The sequence below is a fragment of the Rhinopithecus bieti genome, unplaced genomic scaffold, assembly GCF_001698545.2.
Source record: "Rhinopithecus bieti isolate Rb0 unplaced genomic scaffold, ASM169854v2 scaffold_31527, whole genome shotgun sequence".
Classification (NCBI taxonomy): Eukaryota; Metazoa; Chordata; class Mammalia; order Primates; family Cercopithecidae; genus Rhinopithecus; species Rhinopithecus bieti.
In genome coordinates this window covers 2413025-2423187 of record NW_016813959.1, presented here as the reverse complement: position 1 = coordinate 2423187, position 10163 = coordinate 2413025, and the positions used below count along the sequence as shown (strand labels likewise).

General features: G+C 41.7%; 1 protein-coding gene across 4 annotated transcripts in view; it reads left to right on the top strand.

Annotated features, from left to right (window-relative positions):
- USP43 (ubiquitin specific peptidase 43) overlaps window positions 1-10163 on the top strand; it is a 71386-nt gene that overhangs the window by 7559 nt on the left and 53664 nt on the right. For all 4 annotated transcript variants that reach the window (XR_001880917.1, XM_017849235.1, XM_017849234.1 and 1 more), the window contains exon 2: window positions 6918-7049. Coding sequence is in view for 2 of the 4 variants with exons in the window: in XM_017849234.1 (XP_017704723.1) it covers window positions 6918-7049 (132 nt within the window). In the remaining 2 variants the exon portion in view is untranslated. The remainder of the gene's footprint in view (window positions 1-6917; window positions 7050-10163) is intronic.

Below are 10163 nucleotides of genomic sequence, written 5' to 3'. Positions count from 1 at the left end.
TAAAAAAAAAAAAAAAGTTAAAATATAAAAAAAAGAGATCTGTAATTTTAACCCCTAGAGATAACCATTGTAAATATACTGATATGTTTCAAAGTATAAACAATTGAAAATTTTAGTTTTATATTCTGCTTTTCTCATTTAAGCACTGTTACGTTTTCCTAGTCTTAATAATATACAACAATCATTAATAATTGAGTCTTTAACAATTAATATATATTAAATGAACCAATTCTGTATGGAGATCTATGGTTATATTAAAAATTTTAGCCATCTGGAATTTATATTAGCTTATGTGCTTACACATCAATTTTAGATCTATGGTGATATACTGGAGATTTTTTAAAAACAAGGATGCCTTCTTCATCACTCTTATGTTTTGGAAGTTCTGGAAAAAACAGTAAGACATAAAATGGAAATGGAGTTTCCATTTTCCAATATTATACTGTATTGAAGTTTCTTGTATTTAAATCACTGTCCTTAGCTGTGATTATTCCCATAAGCTTAATTCCTACAAATGGAATTACACAGTCAAAGCAAAGGTATGAATGTTTTATTATCTATTTTTACTTTTAAAATCAACTTTATTGAGGTCTAAACTATATGTGGTGAAATGCACCCAGTATAAGCATAAAATTTAGGAAGTTTTAACAAATGTGTGAACCTGTATAGTCACCATCTCAATTTTAAATATTGAGTTGTTGTTGTTGTTGTCATCGAGATGGAGTTTTGCTCTGTCGCCCAGGCTGGAGTGCAGGGGCACTATCTCGGCTCACTGCAACCTCTGCTTTCTGGGTTCAGGTGATTCTCCTGCCTCAGCCTCCCAAGTAGCTGGGATTACAGACGTGCACCACCACGCCCGGCTAGTTTTTGTATTTTAGTAGATACAGGGTTTCGCCATGTTGGCCAGGCTGGTCTCAAACTCCTGACCCCAAGTGATCCGCCTGCCTCAGCCTCCCAAAGTGCTGGGATTACAGGTGTGAGCCACTGCACCTGGCCAACATACTTACGTTTTTGTGGTGAGAACATTTACGATCTATTCCTGTGGCAATTTTCAAGATATAATATATTATTATTAACTATAATCACCAGGCTGTATAATAAATCTCCATCCCTTATTATTAATTTATTCAACAAAAAGAAATAGCATATTTTAAACATTTTAATAGGTTTTTGGGGAACAGGTAGTATTTGGTTACATGGATAAGTTCTTTAGTGGTGATTTGAGAGATTTTGGTGCACCCATCACTTGAGCAATAGACACTGGACCCAGTGTGCAGTCTTTTAGCCTTCACCCACCTCCTACCTTTCCCCTCGAGTCACCAAAGTTCATTACATTGCTCTTGTGCCTTTGCATCCTAAGAAATAGCATTATCTTCTAAACTTCTAAAAATAGTTTTTTATTTTTATTTCTTTGATTAGGAGCGAGGTGGAAGATTTTTCCATGTTTCTTTACTAGTTGCGAGTCTGCTTTTGGAATCAATCATCTGTTCAATGTTCTTTTTTTTTTTTTTTTTGAGACAGAGTCTCGCTCTGTCACCCAGGCTGGAGTGCAGCAGTGGTGTGATCTTAGCTTACTGCAACCTCTGCCTCCCAAGTTCAAGCAATTCTCCTGCCTCAGCCTTCTGAGTAGCTGGGACTACAGGCGCATGCCACCATGCCCGACTAATTTTTGTATTTTTAGCAGAGATGGGGTTTCACCATGTTGGCCAGGCTGGTCTTGAACTCCTGACCAGTGAGCCACTTTACCCGGCCCATCTGCTCAATGTTCTTATGCATCTCTCTATTCTGCTTTGGTCTCAATGTTTTTAGGTTTCTGTAAGTTCCTTAGCTCTTGGAATATTTGCTACAAATATTTCCTCAAAACTGTCTCCATCTTCCCCCTACCCCAATATTGGAAGATTTAGATTTATTTATATCATACCTTATGATAAATATTTGATTTTATGTACCAGCTTTTCTATGGTTATATTAAACATTTTAGCCATCTGGAATTTATATTATCTTATGTGCTTAAGCATCCCTTTTAGGCTTACAGTGATATAATGGAGACATGGCTTTTTAACAACAAGGATGCCTTCTTCACCACTCTTATGTTTTGGAAGTTCTGGACAAAACAGACATAAAATGGAAAGGGAGTAAAAAATATTAAACGGGGCCGGGCGCGGTGGCTCACGCTTGTAATCCCAGCACTTTGGGAGGCCGAGGTGGGCGGATCACGAGGTCAGAAGATCGAGACCATCCTGGTTAACACGGTGAAACACCATCTCTACTAAAAATACAAAAAAATTAGCCGGGCGTGGTGGCGGACGCCTGTGGTCCCAGCTACTCGGGAGGCTGAGGCAGGAGAATGGCGTAAACCCGGGAGGCGGACCTTGCAGTGAGCCGAGACCGCGCCACTGCACTCCAGCCTGGGCGACAGAGTGAGACTCCCCCTCAAAAAAAAAAAAAAAAATTAAACGGAAAGAAAATTGCTAAAACATTCTAGAAATCCTTATTTTAGCTTTATTACTGTCATTAGTTACATCAGATGGAAGGTAGAAAATCAAAGGAATAACCATTTGGAATATATAAAATTAGATTTTTATTCATAAAACAACCAGAAATATGAAATAACTAGGAATAATTTTAATAAGAAGTGTTAAAAATTGTCAATGTTTGGGAAAGAAAACATACACACGGATAGAGTTATGCCATGTTGAAGGAGAGAAATAACCAAATATAGGGCTGGGCACGGTGGCTCATGCCTGTAAGCCTAGCACTTTGGGAGGCCGAGATGGGAGGACCGCTTGAGGCTAGGAGTTCAAGACCAGCCTGGTCAACATAGCAGACCTCAGTGGAAAAAAAAAAAAAAAAAGATGTGGGATAAGTAACCAAATATTGCAGTTCATTCTTCCCAAGCTAATTAACTTCTTGGGAACTGCTTTGTGCAGTTCTACTTATGTTTCCATAGACTTATTTCTTTTTTTTTTTGAGATGGAGTCTCGCTCTGTTGCCCAGGCTGGAGTGCAGGGGCACGATCTCGGTTTACTACAACCTCCACCTCCTGGGTTCAAGTGATTCTCCTGCCTCAGCCTGCCGAGTAGTTGGAACTACAGGTGCCCACCACCACGCCCAGCTAATTTTTTGTATTTTTAGTAGAGATCGGGTTTCACCTTAGTAGCCTGGATGGTCTTGATCTCCTGACCTTGTGATCCGACCGCCTTGGCTCCCAAAACTGCTGGGATTACAGGCGTGAGCCACAACCCCCGGCCTGTTTCCATAGACTTTCTAGGGGAATTACTTCTGTAGTCATCAGGAGGTTATTAAAAATAATTCTGAGAAATACCTGCCAAATACTTTATAAATGGAAAAAGACAAAGAACAATGTTCACTGTTAAAAAACTTTGTCATTTACAAATGAAAATTAAAAAATTACTTATGATCCCATTATTCTGTGGTAACCATTTGCTACTATTTTGCCATGTATTTTCTGGTCTTTTATTTTGCTATCTATAAATATATAAAAACAATCTCAAATAATGTATTTTTGCATTTTTTTCTTCTTATGACCAGATTATTATTTTCTTTATCATTTGTATTTCATCAGTCATAAATTTTAAGGCCATCTGACTGTGTCATAAGTTTTCACCCAGATAACTTTGATGTGTAAAGACATCTCTGCTTGTATCTCTCATTTCCTAAGGCAAAATCCCCCAAAGTGGAATTGCCGTTTATAGAGAGGGACATGTTTAAGGCCCTATCGTGTCTTGGCTTCTTGAAGTTGTCACCTCCTTTCTGAAAAGGTTGTCAGGTACTATAGCCAGGCTAAGATGAAGAGTGTCAGGCTTAAAGGATCATCGTGATTAACTGGACAGGAATGGATTTCACATGGAAGGAAGAACAAAAGCAAAAGTCTAAGCCAGGTGCGGTGGCGCACTCCTGTAATCCCAGCACTTTGGGAGGTCGAGCGGGGGGTGGATCACCTGAGATCAGGAGTTCGAGACCAGCCCGGCCAACATGGTGAAACCCCATCTTTACTAAAAATACAAAAATTAGCCAGGTGTGATGGTAGGCCCCTGTAATCCCAGCTACTTGGGAGGCTGAGGCAGGAGAATCGCTTGAACCCGGGAGACAGAGGTGGCAGTGAGCCGAGGTCGTGCCATTGCATTCCAGCTGGGCAACAAGAGCAAAACTCCGTTTCAGAAAAAGAAAGAAAAAAAAAAAAGTCAAGGTCTAGACTGTAGAAGTAGGAAAGCATGTGTGGGGCAGCTAGGTGGATTACTTACCTGGAGCTTTGAAACAGGGAATGATATGGCTTGGGGGTGAACCAGAGAGGGTTCTTGGACTATTTGGTGGTGAGCAGGAGAGTAAGGAAGGATTTAGGGTCAGAGCATGACAATATTCAGCTGAGCTGTAGGAAAATTGGTCTGGTCTACCATGAAGTCAGTGGGTTGGCAAGGGAAGAACCTAGGGGCTGGGCCCCTCCTTAGGTACATACTGTCTGGGTCAGCTACAGGTGGAACTCAACAGATCGAATGGGACTCTTCTATAGGGGAAGGGTGGAGACATTTGGGAGCCAGCATCCAGACTGCTTGACAGTGGACTGATATGAAGGAGAACCTGAAAGACGACACCTACATTAAAAGGATGAGCTGGTTTTAGATATTTTGAGTTGGAAGAGCCAGCTGCTCACCCAGAAGAGAATGTGTTGGTACAAGAAGATAGGTTTGAGGGTTGTTTAAGGGTAGGGTTGCCAGATGAAAAATATACTATGCCCAGCTGACTTTTAATTGCAGATAAAAAATGAATAACTTTTTAGGGTAAATACGTCCCAAATATTGCATGGGACATATTTCTACTAAAAACATATTCATTGTTTATGTGAAATTCAAATCTAACTGGGCATCTTGTATTTTTATTTGCTAAATCTGGTAGCCCTACTTGGGAATCAACACGCAGAGAAGCCTGGGGGAAGAATCCAAACTAATGTGATTGGCATAAAGACTCAGAGCCACACTTGGGGAGGCTGAGGCGGGCAGATCACCTGAGGTCAGGAGTTCGAGATCAGCCTGGACAACATGGGGAAACCTCATCTGTACTAAAAATACAAACATTAGCTGGGTGTGGTGGCAGGCACCTGTAATCCCAGCTACTTGGGAGGCTGAGGCAGGAGAATCACTTGAACCCGAAGGTGGAGGTTGCAGTGAGCTGAGATCGCGCCATTGCACTCTAGCCTAGGCAACAAGAGTGAAACACTGTCTTAAAAAAAAAGACTCAAAACCAGCATTTCAGTTAATTAGATCTTGCGTTTTTGCTTTGTCTCATCCTAAAGTCTCCTTTATTTTTATTTTTAGTTTTTTGAGACAAGAGTCTCACTATGTTACCCATGCTGGAGTGCAGTGGTACAATCTCTCCTCACTGCAACCTCTACCTCCCAAGTTCAAGCAATTCTCCTGCCTCAGTCTCCCAAGTAGCTGGGATTTCAGACATGCACCACCACGCCCAGCTAATTTTTGTATTTGTAGTATAGACAGGGTTTCACTATATTGGCCAGGCTGGTGTCAAATTCCTGACTTAAAGTGATCCCCCTGCCTCGGCCCCCCAAATTGTTGAGATTACAGGCATGAGCCACTGCACCTGGCCTCTAAAGGCTCCTTTAAATCTCAAGGGAAAATTAAAAGAAAGAAAGAAAGAAAAAAAAAAGCCCAGGCCGCCTGATTTGATTGGCAGTGTTAAGGATTGTCCTGGTCCTTAGCCTTGCTAAGACCAGTCTCTTTGGCAGGCGTGAGCAGAGAACAGACCTGTGTGGGATGAGACTGGAGGCTTGGCTCTGCAGTCTAAGAGAGACCCACAGCCATCGTGTGCCGTGTGCATGTGCATGTGTGAACACATAGACAAGTGATTTGCTTACATCCAGATGCCCACATGCTCACACAGGTAGAGCAAAAGTCCCTGGAAAGATGCTGAAGGAAGTGCTTAAAGTGGCTGTCCCCTGAGAAGGGGTAACACGGGATGAAGGCCAGGTAGAAGGAAGACTTCATTATCATCCTTTTTTATTGCATTATTGTTTTTTAGTATGTGCATATATTACTCTTTGCAATAAACTTTTAAAAAGCTGGAATGTGCATTTATGCAGAAAATGACAAAGTTGCTACACAATTTAATAGGACAGCGCAAGGGGGACCAGGAATGCAAACACCACGAGGGCAGTGAGTCTTCATCCGTTTTGTTCACTGTTGTATCCCCGGTCCCTAGAATAGTGCCTGGCCTGTGGTTGGCACTCAATACATATTTATCAAAGTAGTGAAGGGCTGGTTCAACCATTTGATGACCTAACTACAGAAACAAGTTTGTATCCTTAAGTTTCATACATGTTAGAAAGAGGCAGTAGAGGAGCTACATGCATGGTACTTAAGGAAATCAACTTCATTGCAAATGTCAGTATTCTGATAGAAGAAAGAGTTGAAGTTATGGGAATGAATGAAATCAGCAAGAGAGAGCAAGTAGGGCGAGAAGGCTGTTCACCATCTAGATGAACAGAGAGAGACAGCATGAGAATAGACCAATGGAGGGAAGACTAGTGGAGCATCATACCCCAGCAGTCACGGGGAGAGAGCTTTGGTGGGTCAGATGGTCAACAGTATCAAAATACTCAACAGAGACCACCCTCTGGGTTTTCAAAGGATAGAACATACATTAGCAGTCCTCTGGAAAGCAAGTATCTTCTCCTATATACAGAGACCCTCATACCGTTTGGGGACATTGCCCCAAAAGGGCGGGCTTTGGCATGAAAGAACATTTCCACCCCAGTGGTTTGCATCTATCATCCCAGGTCAGGGCTGAGTAATGACCACTTGGTAGACCTGGTGCTCACAGAGCCTTCATTTGGTTGTATAAGGGGCCAAATTCACCTCTGGATTTCCTTTTTTTCCTTTCAGAATGCAGTTTCCAAGTATGGCTCTCAGTTCCAAGGCAACTCCCAGCATGACGCCCTGGAATTCCTGCTCTGGTTGCTGGATCGTGTACATGAGGACCTGGAGGGTTCATCCCGAGGGCCGGTGTCGGAGAAGGTCGGTCACTCTCAGAACAACACAATGTACTGGGTTTTCTTTTTTTCCTTTAAATATTGACTCAGCTCCTCAAAACTGAATCTTGAAATTGAGATTCTTAGATTCCTATATAGTCTGGCTACTATATCCACAGTCCGTTCCCTGCTCCCTTCTCTTAGCTGTGATTGTTTTACACAAGGCGCTTCTTTCTATTCCAGTATTTCTCATTCTCTTTGTCCCAGTGATATAATGAATAGAGTTTCATTTTGGCTCAAAATATGAAAAGTCTTTTCTTTGGTTTGTATTCCGTACGTTAGTGTGGTCATCCAAGGCCATGAGTACTGTTCCTTATTATTTGCAGATGGTACCATTTGAACTCTACCATTGCTTTCTCAGTTATGTATTGTACAGAGCACTAACTGTTAACTTTTCCTCTCACAACACAGGGTGGATGATTTTTACACATGTGCATTTAGCATCCCCAGGTTTTGAGGAAACCCCAAACCTTTCAGAGGAGGAAAGCACTACAATAATTTGTCATAAGAACAGCTGATTGATACCTCAGGCGCAGTCTTTATGGACTTTGCTCACTGATGGCTTATGCTCCAATGCTAGTCCTCTATCTCCCACTTAAGAAAGTAAAAGCGAATGAAGTTATTATATTATGAAAGTATTCATCCATTCTCACACTGCTATAAAGAAATACCTGAGGCCGGGTGTGGTGGTTCACGACTGTAATCCCAGCATTTTGGAAGGCCGAGGCAGGCAGATCACTTGAGGTCAGGAGTTCAAGACCAGCCTGGCCAACATGGCAAAACCCCACCTCTATTAATAATACAAAAATTAGCCAGTGTGATGGCATGCTCCTGTAATCTCAGCTACTCGGGAGGCTGAGGCAGGAGAATCCTTTGATTGTGGGAGGTGGAGTGAGCTGAGGTCATGCCACTGCACTCCAGCCTGGGTGACATAGTGAGACTTGGTCTCAAAAAAAAAAAGAAAAAAAAAAAGAGACATACCTGAGACTGGGTAGTTTATAAAGGAAAGAGGTTTAATTGACTCACAGTTCCACATGGCTGGGGAGGCCTCAGGAAACGTACAATCATGGTGGAAGGAGAAGTAAGTACCTCCTTCACAAGGTGGCAGGAAGGAGAGAGAGTGAGGGGGAAGAGCCCTTATAAAACCATCAGATGTCATGAGAACTCACTCACAATCACCAGAATAGCATGGGGGAAACTGCCCCGGTGATGCAATCACCTCCCACCAGGCCCTCCCTCCCTCCACATGTGGGGATTATGGGGATTACAATTTGAGATGAGATTTGGGTGGGGACACAGAGCCGAACCGTATCAATGAGTGAGCAAAGTTATTTTAAAAACATCCACGAATAATCTGCTGTAATAGAAGAAAAGTTTCATGAGCTTTGATAATTCCATATCAATGAGTAAGCAGTTATTTTAACAACATCCACGAATAATCTGCTGTAATAGAAGAAAAGTTTCATGAGCTTTGATAATTAATCAATAACACATACTTTTGATGTATCACATGACTGATCCAGATGCAGCCATGAGAACTGTTTTACCGGTTTTTTGGTTTTGTTTTAAATCTGGACACGTTATTCTCATCCTTTTCATTAATCAAATAAAAAAACCCTTGGAAAGTGCTTAGATCTTTCAACCATCACCTTCCCATCCCTTCAGTGTTTGCTTGGAGCCCGTCATTCTAACGTAATAAAGAATGAACAGCTCAGGAAGCTTAGTCTTTTTTTCCTGAAGTTTGTCTGTTTCCTTTATGTTTTCCAGCTGTTACCTTTCTATTTTTTTTTTCTCTCTTAAAATGTCAACTTACAACTTTAAGAAAAGGAGAACATAACTATATGTTTCATGTATCAGAGAGATTCGGTAACCTTCTTAAAGCCACACAGCTGAGTAAAGGACAGAGTCAGGATTCAAGCCCAAGGGGTCTGGTTTGAAAGCCTATTTTCTTATTTTAAAAATAATCACCCCAGTCATTCCCAAAACACACAAATGAAACAAAGCAAACAATCACCCCAATAAAACCTGGGAGGACCACACATTCAAAGGTCATGGTGTTTTCTCTGGGTTTTGAGATGAGGGGTGCTTTCTTTTACTTACCATGATTTCCTGTTTATCTTATTCTGACGCCTTTTAGTTGTAAGTGACAGAAATTTAACTTAGTCTCAGTCAACGAAAGGGCATTTATTGACTTTTATAACTTGCGAGTCCAAGGGTCAGACCAGCTTCAGGTAGGGCTGGATCCAGGGACTCAGATGACATCACCAGGTCTTTGGCTATGTCTCTATCCCTTGTCTCTGAATCCATTTTCAGGCTGACTCTGCCCAGATGGTAACAAGATGGCCTTCTGCAATGCTCATGTAGTCTTTAGAGCTTGGGATTCCAGAAAAAGCCCAGGGAAGAGTCCGATTGTCTCAGCTTGGTTCACATGTCCATTCCTGGGCATGTGGCCAGAAGAATGGAATATTCTAATTGGGTGCAGCTGGGTTGCATGCCTGTGGGGGTGAACGTGGGCCAAGGAGAGCTTTTATAGAAATGGAACAGTTTGCTTCCCCAAAGAAAGGAATGCTGAGCAGATAAACATATGTCTACTACACTGTATATTCCACAAGTTTATAGTGAATACATTTTGAAATCAGAAGGATATATTTTTTAAAAAGATACTGTTTATTGAATGTTTGTTATGTGCCAGGGATCTAATTTGATGCTTTGCACAATTTATTTCCCTACCTGACACAGAGTAGACAATAAACTCTTGAAGTGATTGACTAAATTAGTCATCATGCTTTACTATTACAAGGATAACTCATATTTTACAGTTAATGGAAATTTAGGTTAAGTTGCTCAAGGCCACTCGGCTTCTACTTGGTGGAGATAGAATTGAACCTGGCTCTGTCTGTTTCAAAGCCAGTGTGTCGGATTCCTTTCCCTAAAGCTTTCCTCGTGCTTTCTCAATTTCCCACAGCGGGAGAGAGGAGACATAGTGATAGGTGGTCCCTCTTCCTGCTGGCTGCATAGGAAGAGCCTCTTATCCTGTTTTTTTCCCTCCCCTCTCCCTGGCTATACCAGGCAGGTCTTCCTACTTCTTTTTTTTTTTTTT